Genomic DNA, 21,718 nt, shown 5'->3' on the forward strand with positions numbered 1-21,718 from the left:
ATCGGAGCAGGGATTTGAATTGAATTTTCAATTAATTTTCAATGAATGGCTGGGATTTTATGGATACTTTGACTCCTTATTGCTGTTAAAAAAACATTTTTGCATATCTGAAACTGTTATATGTTTTAGAGAACAAGGTCAATATCAAGGTCAACAAAAACAAAAAGGTCAAAAGGTTACTAAAACATGCACCAATCTTTTGTTTATGGCATCTTTGCTGGATGCATTTTCCATCAATACCTGTTTTGTGACGATTGACCCAGTACAGGGAGCGCTCGAATGATGACACACTCGACGACGTTTCGATTTTACGACGGGTCGACGGCCGCGCCTCGTCCACCATTTTGTCCCTCGTCCGCCATTTTTTCCCCAGTGTACCTGCACATGCTTCCTCAGCAATAGCTTCCACAGCCTCACCCCCCCCCACCCCCCGCCCCTTCCCACCTTCTTTTCCATCCACCTCTAAGCAATAATGGTAAGTACAGCTTCTTATTTTTATTTTTTTAAATCTTTTTTAGTTTTTTTTTTATACAAAGTATTTTGATGTAAATTTCGACTTTAACGGTGAAATCCGACTTACACACTACTTCCTGAACTCAATACCACTCCTTCACTTCCTGTCTTTCGTGATTGGACAAACTGATTAATCCAGGTGTGTCTGGCCATTGTCGTCGTGGTTACTGAGGTCAGGCACACCTGGATTAATCAGTTTGTCCAATCATGAAAGACAGGAAATGAAGGAGTGGTATTCAGTTTAGAAAGTAGTGGATTTGTGCAAAGAGCTCATTCGGGTTACATCGCCAGCGTAGGAACAGAACTCGTTCGTAAATCCAGGACTCCCTGGAGTTCCTGAGATATAAGGGTTCGAATGAAGGCGGACATGCCCCCTTTTTGCAGAAAACGGCAAAATACGGCAGGCTTTAACTCCCAAACCTCTGCTCCAATTGACCTCAAATTTGAGATTTAGCCTTGTGCCATCACTGTCAACACGTACACCAAGTTTCATTAAAATCTAAATTTGCATGGTTTATCCCTCTGGGTAATTTGACCCATATGACAAACTGTATGATTTGATTTCCTTGATATAGATTTTATGATCCATGTACTATAGTGCGCCCTTTGTTCTAACCTGGAAGACAATTTGGCACACTAGTACAACGTTGGGTGTAATGTTGTTTTTTTTTAATACTTATTGTGACACCTGTACAGTATGTGGGGAGATGCTTTATTTTAACTCGAAATTGTTTTTTGTCTTACCCTCTAAAAACAAATAAAGTTTTTTTCTGCAGCTTCCAGTTGTAAAAACTATCAAAGTGCATATAGAACATTACTCCCAGGTGAGCATTTTAAAACAAATACAACCGTTTGTATCCATCAATATGACATATCGCTCTAGCAGATTAGTTTTATTGTCAACAATACGTCGGATTTAAAACCCGCGTGGCACAGGCTTGAATCTGCGCCTCGCAGATAGAGCTGATAGCAGATCGATAATAGCCAGACCAATCAGTCATTGAACCCCCGGGCCCAACCCGACAACCTTTCTGATCGCTGCTTCACTCCCAACTGCCACGGCCGCAGGGCTCATTTGTCCTCCAGTGCCGGTGTCATTTGTCTTCACGTTTGCCTTCCATCTGATAGTTCAAGTGTTTTCCAGATGCCCTTTTCGTGTGTCTTTACAACTGTCACTGATTTATGTGTCCTTGACAACACTTATAATTCATGCTCATCTGGCCTCAGATAATAAAAGGGAATCTCCATTTAATTACTTTAGATGGTTTTCCAGTGCAGGTGAAATTGTTCCAAGAACAGGATGCTATTAAAAATCTGATAAATGTCACTTCAAATATATGCGGGGCGGTTACTCGTTAATTATTTATTTTGGAGCAAATGTAATAGCATGGGTTTACATGTGACGAGATATTTTTTGGTGTAATTCAGAAAAATAGATTAGGATTTATAATGGTTGTCATTGTCCAAGATGTGATTGTCTCTCCCTTTTAAAGCAGCAGCTTTGAATGATTACAACACCCGAGATGTCTAGCAGGGATGGCCAGTGATTTTTATGACCATCATTTCCTATAGTTACAATCCTTCACTATCTCATTCCCCTCATTTGCATTTACATTTAGGACATTTGGCAGAAGCGGGTCTCTGGAGTGACTAGAAACGTTGCTCATTAACACAATCGCATCTGTTTAAATGAACATACACGTTTAGCAAAGATCAAATCGTTTCGGCGGTCAGATAACCATAAGAAGATGAAATGTTACATCCCAGAACAATGTCTTCTTCAAGCTCATTTACTCTTATGATTGAAGGCCAAAAAAAGAAAAGAAGACTTTAGCAAGTATTTTAAGAGGGTGACGATATCCTTTGTCCAGGCCGTTCTCATGTCGGTGCACCACTATTGACTCCATCTGCTGACAGAACCCCCGAAATGCAGCTGGACCACAAAAGTCACATCACGCTACTGTTTACTGTGAATGGCTGCACAGAGATGTTGTTTTGCATTTAAATGCATTGTTTTCATTTTGTGTAATACCGTTTAGGGTGTAACTATTATTTAAATAGCCCTTTTACCAATATACAGTATTACTACTGTATTATTCATGACTTTTAGTTTGTTTTAGTTCATAAAATTCTTGATGTACCAACACTAAAAACTTTAGACTACCCCCCACCCCTTTTTTTTGGGGGGGGGGGGGGGGGACAGAAGATGATGCCTCAAAACTGCCTGATAAGATTAGATGTATTAATCATTTTCAACATGTAATTTTTTTTGTTTAAGAATATTCTTCAATAAGTTAGAACATTATACCACAGCTTCTTGCAGTGTTTAGCCTGACTACCCATTTTCTACTCTCTTTTTGAACAAGACGGTGCCCATTTTAACCTGTTCATGGACAGGGTACTTTATATATATATATATATATATATAACTGCTCCCCTCATTCAGGACATCTTGGCCACTATTTTCCTCATTGCAATTGCCACACTTACAATAAAGTTCCAAAATTGAAGAGATATTGTCACCCCCTTATTTGTGGTTAAATTGTTGATGCTCTTCATTTGCTTAATTTGCATAAGCGGTATCAGTATGCACATTCAGTCAAGAGTTGCTGTCGGCCACAGCTCACACCAAGTCACTCCGCATCCTGACTGCCTTATAAGCCGTCAAGCTTATATAGCCGACTAGTGAAGTAGCACTTCCAATTTTTTATTTAAAATGTTCATTTGATCCTTTATCCGTTGTTCTTCCACATCCAAAGACATAACAGACACACTTATGACAAAGCAAATAAGAGCAGCTTTTTTCTTAAAAATGTACAACTTTTCACAAGCAGGCCTGGGTGGGAAGTGTGTGGCTTCACCAACGCTGCAATCCTTACGTATCCACCTCTTTCCACACACTTTAGGCTGATTCAAACCATTCCAACTTCAATTCTCACATTATCCTCTTAAATGGTTCACTTAATTCCACAATATTTAAAAATAAAAAGTAGAAAGAAAGAGGTTTATCATTTGACGCAATGTGCCCTCCACGGCAATAGGTGGCGCTCGTGCTTATGAGATGAAAGACAAGAAGCGTCTGCAAGGCGGAAGAGACGTGGCACATAAACAGAAGCAGGAAGGCAGCAGCGGCACTGAAGTTTACTCATGACTGGTCCCTCCTGTATCATTCGTTCGTTGACATTTACACACCTAACAGGGTGAATGTCATCCTTTCAACATTCCTTAAGGCCACCGGGACTTTATTGAAGTCTTTGTACAGGTAAGATTGTCGTTAGTGGTAACGCTTCTGCTCTATTAGCTAGCATGCTAACCATATCCAGTCTGACGAGCAAGTAACAAAATGTCACATTTTGTCATCGTTGGATTAATGTGAAATTAAACCTACGGCTTGTCAGGCTAAATGTAAGACCGATAAAGTTTTGCAGTTGGCAATTAAAAAACAAAAGTATGCAAATTACATATGTATCTTATATATTTACTCATTCGGTTTTAATGTAAAAAAAAAAAAATCATAAAGCAAAAGGATAGTTTAAAAAATACTAACATTTTGATTTAAAGATCAGCTTTTGTAGTACCATGTTATTACACATGGTTTAATAACCTGACAGTGTGACAGAATTAAGTTTTGTCACGATGTTAGCTGACTGTGTGCTGTATGTTGGGAGAGAAAAAAAAAAAAGACATGTCTAATCTGTTTCCACCACAGGAGGCTATGGGTCTCTGCAAGTGTCCAAAGAGAAAGGTGACCAATTTATTCTGCTTTGAGCATCGCGTCAACGTGTGCGAGCATTGCCTCGTCTCCAACCACAACAAGGTCAGTGGGAGACAAAAAAGGATGCGCAGACATTTATATATTCATAATCATAATGAAATATGATTTTTTTCCTTGTTCCTCTTCTCAGTGCATTGTGCAATCATATTTGCAATGGCTTCAGGACAGTGATTATAACCCAAACTGTCCTCTGTGCAATAATCCGCTAATTGCTGAAGACACCGTCAGACTCATCTGCTATGGTGAGATTTCTATCGTTTGTCTTCTTCAATCTACATTTGAATTGAGGTGAATCACTGTTGCTTTGCCTTTTCCAGATGTTTTTCACTGGACCTGTCTTAACAACTTAGCATCCCGACTGCCCCTCCATACGGCTCCAGCGGGATACCAGTGTCCCAGCTGTCAGGGTCCAGTGTTCCCCCCCACCAACCTGGCCAGCCCGGTTGCTGATGTGCTTAAAGAGCAGCTGTCATCTGTTAATTGGGCGAGAGCGGGTTTGGGTTTGCCACTGGTAAGGAGTAGGACCTATATAGTAAATCCAAGTGAGAAGGAAATTGTGATTTTGTTTTTTTATTGAGATGAAACATATGCTAATGAGGCACTGCATAATGGACACCTCAGTTTTGGTACAGTTTCAGACGTGTTTAGAGTTTGTCTCAGACCTTCCTAGTTGGAGGTTAAATATTCTCCCCGTTCATGTGTAAGTTTTCTCTGTTTATTTCGGATTCTCCCACTTTCCAAAAACATGCATTGTTAGGTTAATTGAAGACTAAATGATGAGTGTCTAGATCATTTTTGTAACTGGTCACATCATAGTTCTCTTTTTGCATCATACGTGTATATTTTCATGATCAAATCCAGATTGACGAGTCAGTGGATATCCTTCAGGAGGTCACAGCTAATGATGTTACAGACTACACTGACTGGTCATCATTTGATGGTGAGTCTACATATCCCATCGTTTTTATATATTTATGTATTTTTGGTAGCAGTTTTAATATCATAACCCAATCAAGGTCTACAAAACGGTCTCTTTTTTTCTTTCTTTGGGGTTACAGCACAAGAACAAAGTCACATTTACCACAGCCGCACCTACAATGCCAGTCTCAACCAAGCACCAAATACTGTTTCATCCCTAGCAGAGGACAATTTTGGTCATCAGAATGGGGATCAAAATAGCCAAGATCACTCCGTGGTCAACTTTCCAGAGGCCACTACATGCGACACAATTACTATTCACAAAGGTAAAGAGAGAGAGGGGGCGGGGGGGAACTGTTTTCATCATTTCATGAATTAAAATCTGGGGATGCAGCCTTTGTCTTGTTGATTTAGCAAGTGTCATTTTTAAAATTGGGCCTAATCCTGTGATACTTTTGATGTGCAATCAATACAAAATATTGCTATTAAGGATCATCGCCAAGAAAAATCTATGACACGAGGGACAACAGCTCGATCACGCAGCTCGACTTCGACGATGACAAGTACAGACGACGGCCAACATTGGGCTGGTTTGCTCGAATTCTCAAGTAAGTAATGAGAGATTCTCTGTTATTTTATTTGTTATAATTGATCTATAACAAACTCATGGTTGGTTTTCTTTTAGGAATTGCACAGGCTCAAAGCAGGCGTCCCTGTCCTGGAAACAGCGGGTCTTCATGTTCCTTTTGGTTGGCATGCTGGGATTCTTTACGTTGATTATCATAATGGCTAAACTTGGACGTGCCTCAGCTGGTTCAGACCCAAATTTAGATCCTCTTCTGAACCCGCACATCCGTGTGGGCAAAAACTGAAATCAGATGTTGATTACATACTTTGACCCACCTCAATGTTGCACAGCATTCACACTGTATTGGGTAGACAAAAATCATATTGGCACTGTAGTACACAATTTGGCCAGCAGAGAGCGACATTACCCACCAGGAACTGATGTGGAAGCCCTCTCTCAGAAAACTACAGTTTTTCCCACTAAGGACCAAAAAAAAGCTCTATGATGGATGGGTCTAATAGGGGCAATATTTATATTTACCAGTAGACTGACTAATAGTAAATATTGTCGAAACCTAAACTATGATGTATATAATTGTGAATGTAAAAAATGCTTCCATGTTAATTGCAGAAATGAAGTGTATCAAAACCGGAGAGTCAAACACACCTAATTATTCACTTGTTTGCGTGGCTGTTTTTCTTTTTGAAATTGAGTGCTTTTAGATACTTTATTAATCTTTCTGCTGTGTTGGGTTCTTTTCTGACTATGAATTAAATGGTAATACTACAGACTTTCATCAATGCAGTGCTTATCAACTAAGGAAAATTGCTCCAATAGCTCATCGTACTACAGCCTAAGGTTGACAGTTCCCAACCCACTCCTAGCAATGGTGTTCATTACAAGGAGTTTTTGATGTTGTTTCTAAAACTGCACTAAACTACAATTAATTATATTTATGTTGTCACTTAAAAGTGAGAATTCTAAGATTAAAATCAGAATTCTCACTTTTAAAGTGATCATTCTGAGAATAAAGTGAGAATACTGCCCAATTTTTTTTATTTTTTTTTATATATTTGCATAAAGATCAAACGGCTTTTGTGTTCAAAATAGTTGCAGCAATTTCAGAAAACCCTGTGTCAAGAAAAAAAAATACATGAATCATTGACTCATGCTGTTCTGTGGAATCTCTACAAGAACCCCAGGCAAGGCTGTTTGGGAATATTCACAAGTACATCATGTTTGCGGAGCATGCGTTCTTTTACCTCACCCAATTTTCCATTGTGTTAGCCAAACAGTTTTTCACATTGATATGTCGTGGATCTGAGCCATATTCTATTGATGCAGGGAAAGGTGCCGATGGCGGTGGTATTAATATACTTCCTGCAGTTTACAACAAAGCAAATCTGTTTTGTCCACCACAAAGCTTGCGTTTCGTTTCTTTTTCTTTTTTCCGCCCTCAACATTCCAGCTTTTAATGAATGCAACGTTTTATGGTCGGATTGTCATTCTATTGGAGTTCAATGCATTTCTCACGAACTTTGAGTGTGAGATTGCCCATTGCACTGACATAATAGGGGCATCCTAATCAATAGATTGCAACATGCATACAGTAAGCATTGCTATTTGTAGTATATTTTTATTCTCCCATGATGCTTTTCACTGGTAAAAAAAAAAAAATGATACTGATGTTAATGTATCCTTAATTTCGTATGTCTCGTAGACCACAACATTTTCACCTCTACATCTGACCCCCCTGTCATTGAGTGACACTGCAGTTTATTGATTTGTGTGTGTGTCACACATGCTTCACTGTTCAATTAGAAAGGGCATCACACACACACAATGTCATTTTGCTTCTGGCACACAGCATTAGTCAACATCTCTTTCCGCTTCATCCCGGTAAGACCGTAAGTAAACTTATCAGCTGTGTGATATGAATGAATTGGTTAAGTGAGTAAAGAAAAGAAAAGTCATTTGGCTGTTTTGTAATCATTCAAACAAGTTAATTCAATTGAATGTAAGTTGTGTGTTATTTGATTTCATGTTAATGACTACGGTACTAATATTTAGGGGAAAAAAAACATGTTTTTCCCCACAATTCGGATTGGCGTGTCAAAATTAGTGCGTTAAGTTTGAGTTCATGGGGTCAAGTTGTATTTTCCAATTTTAAAAATGTGCAGAATTTCACAAGTTACTTCATGTTAAAGATTAGATAGCTCTTAATATGAAAAGGGAAATGCACTGATCTGTCACCGTTTTACAAATGCAATTATGCCATTTAGTGGCAGAAAAATGACAACACAAATCATTATCACACTCGTTTTTTTTTGTTTTTTTTACAGTGCATCTTTTTATTTTTAACTGTAATTTTATGAATTATATGGAATTACCGTATCAATGAAATGACTAAAAGATGAAGCCATATTCCTCTTAGTTTAACATTTTTCCCACTTTTGTTTAGTTTTAAAACTTAGAAAAATATATTTTATTGTACATTTAGAACAGATACAAAATTTGCAATTAATCGTGAGTTAACGATTGAAGTCATGTGATAAATCACGATAAAAAAATGTAATTGCCTGACACCCCAAGTCATTTATAATATTCTTAATTGCAATCCACCTGACAAAGATTTCACCCCTTTCCATCAGGCCCAACAGACGATTTTAAGGTACAAAATCCGAAATGTGTGACCAGCAACAAAAAGTCAAGAACAAAAAAACAGACGCCAAATCTCAAGAAATGAGACGCCATCACTCCAAACAAAACCACCGTCACCCACATCATCATCATCACAAGTTTCATCAGTCAGATGAAGACAACCAAGAGTGAGTCAATTAAACTACCCACACTTCAATTTCATTTATTTACCTTTCATTTCAACGCTCATGTTCTTTTTAAATAGCACCCATTCAACAGCAGAGGACAGCTTGCTGAGTGACCACCTTCCTCATCATCATCATCATCATTCTCATCATTATCGCCACGACCAGCTTTCTCTTTCGGAAACTTCTTTCACTTCTTCGTACGGTTCCTCTTCATCCACTTTCTCCTCTTCGTCGACAACCGCCTCCTCTTCTTCACGTTCTTCATCGTCCAGCACCTCCTCCACTTCCGCATCTTCATCCAGTCTGTCTTCAGAGAGCAGCAGCGAAGGTTCGGACACATTTCTCCTTAGGAGACCTCAGCATTCCCAGTCTTGTACTAATATTTCCGAAAAGTGCAAGTACGTTGAAGAAAGAGAAGACGCGGCGCCTTTGATCGGTAACAGGAGTCACGTCGGCAAGCAGAAACCGCCAAAAGGCAAATCTGCTCACAATGTCTCCAAGCAAGACACTCAAAAGAAGACGCACGAGAGCGCAAGTTTCCGCAAATCCAAATCGATGGAGGCCCTCACTCGCCCCTTAGAAAAAGACGGGCACGCAAACGAGGAAGAAGAGGAGAGAAGAAAAAACCAAGTCCGGAAGAATTTAATGAAGGAGAAAATGAAGTTCTCCGCCTTCCTTAATGAGATCACTCGACAAGTGCTCAGCCCGATGAGACTCACCACTCTGGGCGTCACCAACGCTCAGAAAGCAAACAGCTCGGAGCCCGCCTCCGTTCGATCCAGGAAGTCTGAGACCAACACGGACAGAAGCCAGCAGCAGAGGAGTCGGCCCGTCAGCCCCGACTCCGTCGAATCCAGCCAGTATTCTCACTCTCAGCTTTCAAAGTCCAAATCGTCCCACCACCACCACCGCCGCCGGAGTCACCGCTCTCCAGACTCGACCAATCACGCGCAAGCTCGGCCCAGAAGCTGCACTGACATAAGTTGTCCGGACAGACATCCGTCATGGTCCCAAACTTCTCAGCATCGCTCACCTTCACCTTATCGTAAACCGCACCGTAAACCGTGTCGTCACCATAGCGACCGCCGCAGCCCGAGTTATCACAAATACCCCCGCGGCAAAAGTCCGCATCGCCATCGTAGACGCTACAGTCCTATCTTTTATCCCAGTCAGGGAGATTCTGACAGTTCCAGTTATCATCACGACAAACGTTCTCCTCGCACAGACTACCGCGACCCGACTTTTCACCAGCAGGGTGACGGTCATTACCGTTATCACAACCGCGGTAATCTCCCTCGCTATGGAGATCATCACCGTGACGAGCAGCAAAACCGAGCCCCCGCTCATCATCAAATTCGCAATAGCGCATCCCAGCACCACAAAGATCACCCGGGTAAAAGTCATCACCATAGCAACCATTTAAATACAAAACGTCCAACCACGCCTCGTCATGGAAACCAAGCCCAAGACAATAAACCCTACTCAAAACATCACCATGGAAACCACCATGGCATTGATCAGCATCACAATTTCAGACCTGGGATCCATAACCACGGTGCCCACGGAGACGGAGGGCACCACCCCCACCAGAAAGCCAAACCTAATGAATTTGGAGAGCATCATAGAGCAAGTCATCACGGCAGCCACCACAGTCCGAACCGACAGCGTCACCGTGGAGACGACCGCAAGGAGGTCCACCAGCCTGACAATGAAGAGAGCCAGAATTCCTATCACGAGCAACGATCTGGACGTCATCACAGTCCAAACCAAGATGATCTCAACACTCACGAAGATCATCATCACAGAGACCATCACAGTCCAAACGGCCAACACCCCAGTTCGCACCGTCAGCATCACCACGGAGACCACAAAAGTCCAAACAATCATCATCAGCACGAAGGCCACCACATCCGGATCCTTCGAAACCAACACGGGGATTCGCGTCAACATGAGCCACATCAAAGCAAACACCTCGCCAAAAATAAGCCAGAAAATGAGGACAAGCACGTTCACATTAATAAAGAGTCCGCCCCCAGTCTGCCTCCACACCAGAAGAAGGCGGTTCTTTCCTCTAAGATGGACTCAACAAGGAAGATGACCAGCCCTTCCGGTCGAGACGAGGAGCAAACCGACTTCACCGGTCCATCAATACCGCAAGTATGCCATCAACATTTTGCGTTCCACGTTCTGTATGGAATTTCTGTATTTCATTGAGTCCCCTTTAAAGTCACTAATTCATGAAGTTCCCTTTGTGACTGTATTCATAAAGCCATATCGATAATTTCCATGTTCTGCCATCACAGAATTCTGTACTCTAATGCAGTCTTTCCCATCCGTTACTGAGCCAAGTGGTGGTGGTAGTGCAGCCATGGACGGCGCTGTTGGATAGCCAAAAATAAAGCGCAAAAATCGGCATAACAAAAACAAAGAGGCGCCACCATGTGGCGCGGTTCCATACTACGGATTGTTACAAAGTCATCCAATTTATTTACATTCAAAAAATCTCATGCCTCATGACCAAATAAAAATGTCATAAAAAAGTAAGAATACTAAATTATAAGGGTGTGCCAAAAAAATCGATTCTCATTTAGTACAATTCAGAATCTCTTTGTCTGTATGCCTTTTATTTGGAGCGTTTATGTTGTACCAGATTTGGCCACTTAGGGGCAGTGTGGTTCCACGCGGTCGAATACACTGTTAAGTTGTAGCCACATTAGAGAGTAGAAGGAAAAAGTTACGATCAAGTTATTCCAATAAAAGTTTATTTTTTTTGTAGTGTGGAGCCGTTATGTTGTACCAGATTTGGCCACTTAGGGGCAGTGTGGGGTTCCACACGGTCTAATACACTGTTAAGTTGTAGCCACATTAGAGAGTAGAAGGAAAAAGTCACGATCAAGTTATTCCAATAAAAGTTTCTTTTTTTTGCAGTGTGGAGCCGTTCTTTTGAGTGATGAAAGTGTCGCGAGTAGCGCGCTAATTAGCATTAGCGAGTCAGACTGGAGTAGATCATTACAATTCCTTGCACATCTATAGATTGAAGAAAAAAAATCATTGTCAATCAAAAATCGTTCTTAATCGAAAATCGATTCTGAATCGAATCGAATCGTGAGACATTCAAAGATTCCCAACCCTACTAAATTACAAGCGCAACCCCTGACAATCTCTCACAGCGCACTGGTTGAGAATCACTGACCCTAAATGCTTGTATTTTGTCATTTTGAGCTACTTCTTGAAACATCCAATATTAACATATTCCTTCTTCTCCTCAATAGGAACCAACACATGAAATGGACAAGATTATGTAAGTGTGGTCAAATGAGTTTGGTCTGTTTAGCAGTAACCATTTGGACAAGCATGCAATTGAAGAGATTACTCAAACGTTCATCGCGCATGTTTTCTTTGTCTGATTTCCCTTGTAGGACCCTACAGGAAGCGAATGAAGGTCTTCAGCAGAGTTTAGTCAAGATGGAGTGTTTTGGAGAATTTTTAAACAGCCATAAGCTTTTGGAAGAGGAGCTCCAGAGGACACGTGTGGAATTGAGCAACCTAACAGAGAGTTTTAGAATGTAAACACTGACATTTATATATCATCAATATTCGGGTTACGGTCAAAATTCCGTTTTATGAAGCATTCCGATCTAAGTTGCGACACTCACACACAACGCCGCACAGACTTATATATACGCACTTATATGTGTGTGTACACACTGTGGTATTTTCACCGTAGAGACAGACATATTCAAGTTAGGCTCGTTTAGCGAGTGGCAACCTAAGATGGCCGCCGCACTTAAATGTAGCTCAGACGAAGATGTTTTGTAAATAGAGCATGCACAGAAAAAGTTCTGTTCAATGGAGGTAGCCCGTTATGCGCTCATATGACGGTATATATTTTTTTAATAATGTTTTTTTAAATATTCAGGTTTTGAAAGGGTTATTGGCAACATGTTAAACGTGGTCAGTGTAAACAGACATTAACTCATTATCTGCCATTGACGGCTATAGACGTCAAAAATTCATTCGTTTCACATTTTTTTCCACTTTTGTTAACAAGAGTATAAAAACCTAGAAAAAAATGTATTGTACATTTAGAACAGATATCAAATTTGTGAATAATCTTGAGTTAACTAGTGAAGTCATGTGATTAATTCAAATTAAAAAAATTAATCGCCTAATGCCTCTAATACAGACAATTATTTTTTAAAATTATAATTAATCACATGACTTTAATAGTTAAATCACGATTAATCGCAAATTTTATTTTTATTTGAACTATTTCTATTAGTTTCACATTTTTTTCCCACTTTTGTTAACAAGAGTATAAAAACCTAGAAAAAAATGTATTGTACATTTAGAATAGATATCAAATTCGTGAATAATCTTAAATTAACTAGTGAAGACATGTGATTAATTCAAATAAAAAAAAAATAAGCTCATGATGCCTCTAATAAAAAAAGAAAAGGAAAGATTATTAAAAATTAGGGGCGTCAGACAATTACATTTTTTAATTGTAATTAATTGCATGACTTCAATAATGAACTCACGATTAATCACAAATTTTATATCCGTTCTAAATGTACAATAAAAAAAATTATAGGTTATCACACTCAAAAAAATGTGAAACTAATAGAAATAGTGCAAATGCATTTTTGACGTCTATAGCCGTCAATGGCAGTGAATGTTTTAAAATGACAGCTGTCTACTGTTACCCGTAAAGCTTTAATGTGTCTGTGTGTCCTTTTATCTTCTTCTTAGACTCCATGAGAACTGTTCATCCACACAACAAACAAATAACCTACTGGAGCACAAACTGAACTTTATGGTAAAACCCAAACATTTCCATACCTGATGTTAAACGTGGCATCCAGTTTGAAATTGTATTTATTACTTCCTGTTTGACAGACCCTGAGCATGGAAGGAGAGCGAGAGAGGTTGAGCCGACGTATTTCCGCATTGACGGAACAACTGGCTGGCGCAAAATTTGTCAATATGGACTCACTAAATGTAATAACGTCACAATGTTTGCATTCATCAACGTCAAACTGCATTTTCATGTTTCATCTCATTTCCAGGTAACTTCTGTGCTGAACCAAACCAATGAGCATTTACATCCAGATGATGCCATCAGTCAGGTGATGCTCCCTCTGGCTCCTCCCCCGGTCCAGTTCATGGACAGCCAAAACTACGAAAAGGTCCAGATTGCCGGGCAGGAACAGTGTCTGGGTTCAGTTCCAGAAGAGGAGGAGTCCGACTGGTCAGAAATGGGGGAAGAAATCCCACCATTTATACTGACAGGCTCAAACAGAAGTCAAGCATGGATGGACAAAGACAGCGAGTCAGGAGGTGAGGCAATGATTCCACTTCCATCTCCTCCACCTCTGCAGGTACCTCATCTCCAGTTCGCCATCCACAATGAGATTTTACCCCCCCCACCATCCACTGCTTGCTTCCCAGGTATGACAGGCGACAGCACATTTAGGATCACACCCGGTCCGAATCTTGGTTCAACCCTACTGATCAGGTCAGCGAGCCTGGAGGAAATCCCGCTGGCGTGCCATCAAATGCCAAAGGAGTTGAGAGGAACGGAAGCCATGATGGACCTCCACCGCCCCGCCCACGAAGCTAGTGACGATTTAGATAACGAGATCATTCATCACTGGAGAACAAACAAAAGGGACGGGAGGGGGTCGGAGGCCGAAAGCGCTCCGTGCAGTCTGCAGTCCGTTGATCAGATGCTCGACCGGTTCATGTGCGAACCGCAGGCCGGCGAGGGGATGATGTGTCAGAGCAGGTCGGAAATGCACGGCTGGACGGGGGGGATTGCGGAGGTGGTGTTAGGGGGGGAGCAAACGCAACTGTGATGCAAAGATTGTTCTGACCTCAAATACAACCTGAACTTTACCTAGCAGGATAGTTGACTGAAGCGCTATACTTGGTGTAAAAAAAAAAAAAAAAAAAAGTGTACAATTGATCAGGTTCATTGACAGCACCAAATTCAGAGTAGAGACAAATACATGTGCATGTACAGTAGAAGTATTTATTATTTATTTATTTACTAGATTGTTACTAGAATGTACATTTTAATCTGCTTTATTGTATTTTTAAATGTATAATTAATGTGTTTGTGTAGAAAAATCCAGTCATTAATTTTGGATGTGAAGCAAAATCCTAAACTACCCTAAAGAATTTTGTTTGTAAATACAAAACACTACAACAGTGGTCAATATTTGTGTGAATGATCAATGAACAAATCAAAACGTTTTTCCTGTACGAATATTTTTCCCTCTGTAATAACGATACTTAACCTGCCAGGAGAATTATGCATAAGATACTGTAAATCATCTGCTCAGGCCATGTAATTACAATAATGTAATACCACAAATAAAAACATTGTTAAACTTAACTCATTTTATTTTTAAATTTGATGGACAAGTAATGTACTTTTTGCTACTGAACATCCTGAATTTTACCTTTGTTGATTAATAAAGTACATCTGTCTGTCTGTCTATCTACAGTATCTTTCTATCTTGTCTGTCTGTCTTATCTATTTTGTCTATCTTATCTATCTTGTCTGTCTGTCTATCTTGTCTGTCTGTCTGTCTTGTCTATCGTGTCTGTCTGTCTGTCTGTCTATCCATCCATCCATCCTGTTTGTCCGTCTGTCTATGTGCCTTTTCTAGGTTCCATCCATCATCTGTGAAGAGATTGAACAGTCGTCGATTCATTTTTTGGTTGTCACCATGTCAGCTCTGTGATTGACCGGCGAGCCGATCAGTGCCATCGGATATCGACTCCACCACCCCCTGATCCTGCTTTGGATGTGGTAGGGTGTTGATAATGGATATTCTGAAATGTGATTTATATGCAGCGCTGCGTAGAAGTTTGTATATCAGCAGGATGGATGGGGACTCGGCATTCACAGGTAAAATAAATAAAGAGATTGTTCTGCAGGTGTTCAGGGTGCAGAGACCGTCAGTTGTTCCTGAAACGATGGCATGCTATGATGATATAATACCATTCCTGCCCACTGAGGAGTATGAAAAGTCACACAATCGTTGTTCTCGGTGATCTTTTAAAAAATGTAACTTATTTTTGGAGGTAAGTGCATTATAGTTGTGAGTGCTGCTTGTTTTCTTAGTTCGTTACAACTAAACAATAGAGTCCTACAATGCTAATAATGCGTGAAATAATCTTACAATTTTACAAAGCATAAAAATAATTCATATTGGGTTTATCAAAACTCATATTTGGTCATTGTTTAATTATGTTTGTACTGATTGAATGCTTAATTTTTTTTTTTTTACATGCCCTACAAAAAGTAAAAACTAGGGGATGGGCAAGTACCGTTACCAGGTATCGGAATGCTCATTTCAAGCCAGGTATCAGTACTTAAGATTGGGTGCCCTCTTGTGGCCATTTTACAAAAACTGCCATTAATTTAATTAAATAAATAAAAAATATGTCATTGTTTTGGGGGGGGGAAATTTGTGTGTTAAAAGTACTGGTGGTATCACTACTTGGTATCGGTGACTGACTACTCAAGGGTTGAATGGTATCAGTTTGAAAAAAAGTTATATGGAACATCTCTAGTAAAAACACAAGAAAAAAGCCTTTAATCAAGCTTTTATAATTCATGCACCAGAGTATTAATAATGCTGAACTTATACTTTCATGCCTTCGTTTTTACTGTCACTTTTTCTTTAGAAGCATCTATTGATGACCTTTAATAAATGTGTTCTCACCTTTATAGGGCACTTAGCAAATAGTCAAAAGTTCAACATTGTAATTCCAGAAAATTATTGTAGAACATTGAGACTATTTTGGTTAAAATTTTTTACTTCAAATTTAACTTAAATTTAACACTGTGCTGATTGGCCAATGAAATCCAAGGGTTCTTGTGAAAGCATTTATTAATTAATGAAACATGTAGAATCTATTTTGTATTATGTTTAGCTAACCATAGAAGACTGTGTGTACAAGTAGCCTACAGTATGCATTTCGTTTTTGTCACTTAATGGCTCTTTGCAGCCATCACTTTCTCGCTTTCTCAAATCCGTGCTGTCACCTTTGTCCTCTCTTCATTTGAGTACGATGGATGCTGAGCAGACAATGGCCCGGATTCCCTGACAAGCTTTAATAGGATAGGCAGGCATTAGCATTAAGACGCTCCCAGCATTCAGGTTTGCCAAATCCACTGTGTAGCACCCTGGGAGGTACACAGTGGTCGGTGGTTGTTTGTGAACTATTTTTTCAGCACTTTTTGTAGAGACCAATAAGGTGAGTGCCATTTTTTTAAACATTTTAACAGTTTTTTTTTCCGTCAGTCATATTGCTGTTGTTTTGTAAATTTTGTAATGCTTCTTTCTTTTAGACAAAAACAGCCTCGTCCCCCCCGTGCTGTCGTTCTCCTTCCCCTATTCCCCTCCCCGATAACGACTCAGGGCCCCTCGCTGCAACCATGGTGGTGATGAAGATGAAGATCCCCTTTCAGAAAAGGGTGAAGCTGGCTCAGGGACTGTGGCTCCTGTCCTGGTGTGCCACGGTCGCCGGGGCCATCACCTTCACCCTCGGGTGCGTCCTCAAGATGGAGCTACGCAGCAGGGCGGAGGTACACACTTTTATTGTTTGGGTATTAAATATTTGTGGTTTTGACATTTTGGTGCATAGCACGGAAACCATAAACTATCTTAAACACAAAATAAGGGTAAAAGACACGATAGTTATGCTGTTATATACAGTAATTGCTCGTGTGGGCAAAATAGCATATGTATCGGAATTATTTTCTGGCCTGGTTATCCCAACGTACCAAAAAATTGAAATGTCTTCTATAAGGTTTAATTTGAATGTAATGCTAAATGCTTGTCCTTGAAATTTGAAGACCTCCAACACACCTGTGGCCCACTTTGAATCATGACTCATTATTTGATAACCAAATCCTAATCGTCTTAATCACATTAATCCCCAACTTTAACGGGATCTGTTTTCACTGTCTGTTCATATGTGTTGTACATTTTTCATCATATGTGACTTGATATATTTCAAATGCATTATGACTGTTGAATATATGCAAGTCTTTGACTACATAATGGGATTTAACTACGGATTGACGAGCACCGATACCGGTCATTGTATCGGGCCGATACTGGCCTTATTTCAAGGTATCGGGTACTCAGGACGAAGGCCGATACCGGTATCTGTTGAAAGAAGTTGTACAATCACATATTTTGATTAAGTCTTTTTCTGGCCACTGGATTGTTTTATTTATTTATTTATTTATTTTAGGGGTGTTAATTTTTAGTAACATTAGTGTGTTAATTTTGAGTTAATTCAAAGATTTTTGAATTTATAGATTTTTTTAACGCGCGATTGGGGGAATTCCAGTTGCAACGCAGAAGACACGTCCACGTCAAAATTTAGCAGTGATAAATGTAATAATAATGCATATGTGTGGAGACTGGGGTCAAGTTGTGTTTTGCAATTTTAAAAATGTGCACAATTTAAAAAATTACTTCATGTTAAAGATTAGATTGCTCTTAATATGAAAAGACAAATGCACTGAGCTGTCACCAATGTCTTATAAAGGCAATTATGCCATCTAGTGGCAGAAAAATGACCTCAATACAAATCAATATCACACTTGTTTTTTTTTTTTTTCCAGTGCATCGTTTTAAATGATTAACATTTTTAATTATTTATGAATTATTATGAAGTTACTGTATCAATGATTAAAAGTTGCAGCCATTGTTTTATTAGTATAACATGTTTTCCACTTTTAGGTTAAGAGTATGAAAACTTGGGAAAACAATATTTTATTCTACATTTAGAACAGATATATAATTTGCAATTAATTGTGAGTTAACTATTGAAGTCATGCGATTAATTACATAAAAAAATGTAATCGCCTGACACCCCAAATTTATTTATTTTATTCTCTATTTTATTATTTATTTAAAATTCATTTTATGGTGTGTTCCATACAGAACATTTATTCCATGCAGTGCAATGCTATATTGAAATAAATACTGTAGGTCTTTCAATTAAATTATGTCATTGGTTTAATAGAAATTTTATGTATGAAAAGTACTGGTAGGATCGGTATTTGGTATCAGTGACTATTCAAGAGTTGAGTACTCATACTGGTATGGGGCTGAAAAAAAGTTATATCAAACATCCCTAATTTTAACAGGATAACTTCATACACATGGATAGAGATAGAGGCTTCTATTAGAACCTTCCAGTTGAGAATTTAACTCAAACCAGAAATATATACAGTATAAATAAAAATGTTGGCTTGATGTTTGCTTAACAATTTTCAATTTTTAAACTAAACTGGAGTTTGGTGGCTTTTGGACCCATGTCATTTATTTCCATTACATTTGATGTGACTCTCTTACAGGTAATGGATAATGCAGACATCCATATCGTGCCCAACACCCTCATGATAGTTGGTCTGGCCTCGTTGGGCATCAATTACTTTGCATCGAAGATCTGTCAGGATGCCCTGGACGCTGGCCGATTTCCTCGCTGGAAGACCTTTTTGAAGCCCTACTTTGCCGTCTCTTGTTTCTTCACTGTCCTCATGCTGCTGGCGGTCATCATGAGCTACGCCATGAAGGGCAATCTGGAGTCTTCTCTGAAGGCCGGCCTGAGAAACGGCATCCGCTTCTACAAGGACACGGACACCCCAGGACGCTGCTTCCAGAAGCAGAACATCGATCGCTTGCAGATGGACTTCCAGTGTTGCGGCAATACCGACCACAGGGACTGGTTTGAGGTCCAGTGGGTCAGCAATCGCTACCTTGATTTCAACTCCAGGGAAGTGAAAATGTAAATCGTGTGTGTGTGTGGGGGGGACAGTCACATTACACAACAGATTGAACGGACGGTTGTAAATAATCCTATTATTTATTCCTCCAGCCGTGTTAAGAGCAATGTTGACGGACGATATTTGGTCGACGGGGTCCCATTCAGCTGCTGTAATCCCAGTTCTCCTCGACCATGCATCCAGTATCACCTCACCAACAATTCAGCTCATTATAATTACGAGTATGAGACGGAGGAGCTCAACATCTACCTGCGGGGCTGCAGGGAGGCCCTGGTCAACTACTTCATGGGCCTCATGAACACCATTGGTGCTGGAGTACTGTCAGTCTTCCTCTTGCAGGTATTCGACAGGAACCTTACAACAGAATATGCAGATGATGATTGACACATATATCCTCCTCATTCCCAGGGTTCCGTGCTGGTGAGTTTGCGCTTCCTGCAAACCGCCATGGAGGCAGTAGCGGGGAAGGAGAACACAGAAATTGAGACAGAAGGATACTTACTGGAGAAGGGAGTGAAGGACACCTTTATGGAGTACTTTGACCCTGTTCTCAAATTCCTGTTGCTTAAAAACCAAGTGCAGGAGGGCACAACAGACCCAGCTTCTACCTAAACTCTAGGGTTGGACACACATATGTATATACTTTTTATGAAGGGAGTGAAAATAATGGCCTAAATTCCCCCCAGTTTTTATTTCAGAAAATACAAAAAAATGAATTAAATATTCATTAGATTATATATTTTAGTAATGTAATTTCACCCTCACCCTCTTAAGAAAATTGGGGCCCTATCTGGCGAACCGCCAGGCTTCCCATTCTGTCTCCCTCTTTTGGTCATTAATTGTTGTTTTTTGGACGGGTTGTGACTATGAAGACAAATTCTGTGTGCGTTTTTACATACCTGGCCAATCAATTTGGGTTTCTGATTCCAGGGGGAGGATTAAATTTAGTGAACTTGGTATGCTGCCGATTTTAGCAGAGATGGCCAGCAACCTGAGGAAAAGTTCAAGGCAAAAAGAATAAGAATTTTGTTAAAAATATGACTTGGGCCATTATTTTAAGAAATTACGTTATTAAAATGTGTTTGGGGAATATAATTTGTATTTCCAGTGGACCATCAAATGAAGGTACATGAAATTATTGCACATTCTGCAAATGACTGAATTTGTGTGCTCTCTATCCAATGAAAGCCTTCCAGCAGAAGATACACAAGGCAAATGTCTTTTGTGCTTTTTGTCAACTACACAAATTAACATATGAATAATACAAGTCAAAATATCTCAACACACTACTTATGTAAGAATGTTTTTTTTGTTTTATGTTTGTATGGTATGCACATAGCATTTGTTTGCATTTACAAAAAAAAAAAAAATCACTTTAGACAATTTTGATTGATAATTGTTTAATTCTTCTGCCTGTCATTTTCAGTTGGTGGTATGGATAGATGAACAAAAATACATATGTTGTGAATAAATATTTTTCAGACCAATAAGTGAAAATGTGTAATTTAAAACAATAAGGTGCCACAGCGCAGTGGTTGGAAATCATCATCACAATGTTAGAATAAATAAATACATCATTTTTTAATAATAATAATAATAGCCATATTTTTACAAGGTAAAGTAGGAGGTTGCATGACAGAAGGGCTCAATATATAAAATTTGAAAGGAATACTATACATAACTCATTTAGACCCGCTTTGATTTCTGCAGGAATAATTCAATTCTATTTCATTTTGAATGTTCTTTTTAACTATCAAATCTGTCTACCACCTTTACATGACGCCTTATGTTATCCCGTCTAGCTCCTGTAATGGAGAACAATTGGATTAAGAAAACAGATTAAACTGCATTAGTTTTAGCACTGAAAGCCATTAACAGTGTCCTTTAAACTGACACCGATCTGCTAATCTCATTTGTTAATACTAAACCCGCTGCCCTTGCAGTCTCATATCGTTAGGCTACTGCATTACAGAACTAATTCTTCTTACTGTATGTGTAGTCATATAAATGTTGTAAATAAAAGTAACAGCAACAATAAAACAATTTCAAATGAGTTGTATTTTGTCATGCAGAATAACTGATGAATTTTAGGTGTTTGTAATTTACTGCCTAAGTGTAATTATCATGGCTTTCAATCTCCAAAGGGGAGGCAAGATCTTGTCAATTTTGTCCTCAAACTGTTTCATTCTGCCGTGATATTATTATTATTATTATTATTATTATTATTATTATTATTATTATTATTATTATTATTATTATTATTATTATTATTATTATTATTATTACACCACAGA

At 39.2% G+C, this 21,718-nt stretch overlaps 3 protein-coding genes across 6 annotated transcripts; all 3 read left to right on the forward strand.

Moving 5' to 3' along the window:
* The first annotated feature begins 3,604 nt into the window (after nt 1–3,604).
* On the forward strand, nt 3,605–6,823 carry zfpl1 (zinc finger protein-like 1). The gene is made up of 8 exons (XM_077546690.1): nt 3,605–3,775; nt 4,223–4,330; nt 4,419–4,530; nt 4,606–4,799; nt 5,150–5,228; nt 5,347–5,532; nt 5,697–5,814; nt 5,892–6,823. Exons 2-8 carry the CDS (start codon nt 4,229–4,231, stop codon nt 6,076–6,078), a joined length of 978 nt encoding a protein of 325 aa, XP_077402816.1. The 5' UTR covers nt 3,605–3,775; nt 4,223–4,228; the 3' UTR covers nt 6,079–6,823.
* A 794-nt stretch (nt 6,824–7,617) lies between these two features.
* On the forward strand, nt 7,618–16,876 carry LOC144036222 (uncharacterized). 4 transcript variants are annotated; one of them, XM_077546688.1, is made up of 10 exons: nt 7,618–7,673; nt 8,426–8,602; nt 8,680–10,759; nt 11,875–11,903; nt 12,022–12,168; nt 13,355–13,421; nt 13,502–13,603; nt 13,672–13,942; nt 14,054–14,390; nt 15,280–16,876. In XM_077546688.1, the coding sequence occupies exons 2-10, from the start codon at nt 8,460–8,462 to the stop codon at nt 15,356–15,358; spliced, it is 3,255 nt and encodes a 1,084-aa protein (XP_077402814.1). In that variant the 5' UTR covers nt 7,618–7,673; nt 8,426–8,459; the 3' UTR covers nt 15,359–16,876. The 4 variants fall into 4 exon arrangements, with proteins under 4 accessions (XP_077402814.1, XP_077402810.1, XP_077402812.1 ...); XM_077546684.1 differs by lacking the exon at nt 15,280–16,876 and having other exon boundaries at nt 13,672–15,002; XM_077546686.1 differs by lacking the exon at nt 15,280–16,876 and having other exon boundaries at nt 7,639–7,681; nt 13,672–15,002.
* On the forward strand, nt 16,728–21,477 carry rom1a (retinal outer segment membrane protein 1a). Its single transcript, XM_077546689.1, has 5 exons — nt 16,728–16,876; nt 16,971–17,207; nt 18,996–19,426; nt 19,517–19,763; nt 19,833–21,477. The coding sequence occupies exons 2-5, from the start codon at nt 17,058–17,060 to the stop codon at nt 20,034–20,036; spliced, it is 1,032 nt and encodes a 343-aa protein (XP_077402815.1). The 5' UTR covers nt 16,728–16,876; nt 16,971–17,057; the 3' UTR covers nt 20,037–21,477.
* The last annotated feature ends 241 nt before the right edge of the window (nt 21,478–21,718 follow it).

Source organism: Vanacampus margaritifer, chromosome 16 (assembly GCF_051991255.1).
Source record: "Vanacampus margaritifer isolate UIUO_Vmar chromosome 16, RoL_Vmar_1.0, whole genome shotgun sequence".
Classification (NCBI taxonomy): domain Eukaryota; kingdom Metazoa; phylum Chordata; class Actinopteri; order Syngnathiformes; family Syngnathidae; genus Vanacampus; species Vanacampus margaritifer.

What these genes read in the sequence shown, in the direction of transcription:
- zfpl1 (XM_077546690.1), top strand. Translation starts at nt 4,229, where the DNA reads ATGGGTCTCTGCAAGTGTCCAAAGAGAAAGGTGACCAATTTATTCTGC. An exon ending in TCGTCTCCAACCACAACAAG is followed by an intron (nt 4,331 to 4,418) that starts GTCAGTGGGAGA and finishes TCCTCTTCTCAG; the next exon opens with TGCATTGTGCAATCATATTT. An exon ending in TGGTTTGCTCGAATTCTCAA is followed by an intron (nt 5,815 to 5,891) that starts GTAAGTAATGAG and finishes GTTTTCTTTTAG; the next exon opens with GAATTGCACAGGCTCAAAGC.
- LOC144036222 (XM_077546684.1), top strand. Translation starts at nt 8,460, where the DNA reads ATGTGTGACCAGCAACAAAAAGTCAAGAACAAAAAAACAGACGCCAAA. An exon ending in TCAGATGAAGACAACCAAGA is followed by an intron (nt 8,603 to 8,679) that starts GTGAGTCAATTA and finishes CTTTTTAAATAG; the next exon opens with CACCCATTCAACAGCAGAGG. An exon ending in CTAACAGAGAGTTTTAGAAT is followed by an intron (nt 12,169 to 13,354) that starts GTAAACACTGAC and finishes TCTTCTTCTTAG; the next exon opens with ACTCCATGAGAACTGTTCAT.
- rom1a (XM_077546689.1), top strand. Translation starts at nt 17,058, where the DNA reads ATGGTGGTGATGAAGATGAAGATCCCCTTTCAGAAAAGGGTGAAGCTG. An exon ending in AGCTACGCAGCAGGGCGGAG is followed by an intron (nt 17,208 to 18,995) that starts GTACACACTTTT and finishes ACTCTCTTACAG; the next exon opens with GTAATGGATAATGCAGACAT. An exon ending in TGTCAGTCTTCCTCTTGCAG is followed by an intron (nt 19,764 to 19,832) that starts GTATTCGACAGG and finishes CCTCATTCCCAG; the next exon opens with GGTTCCGTGCTGGTGAGTTT.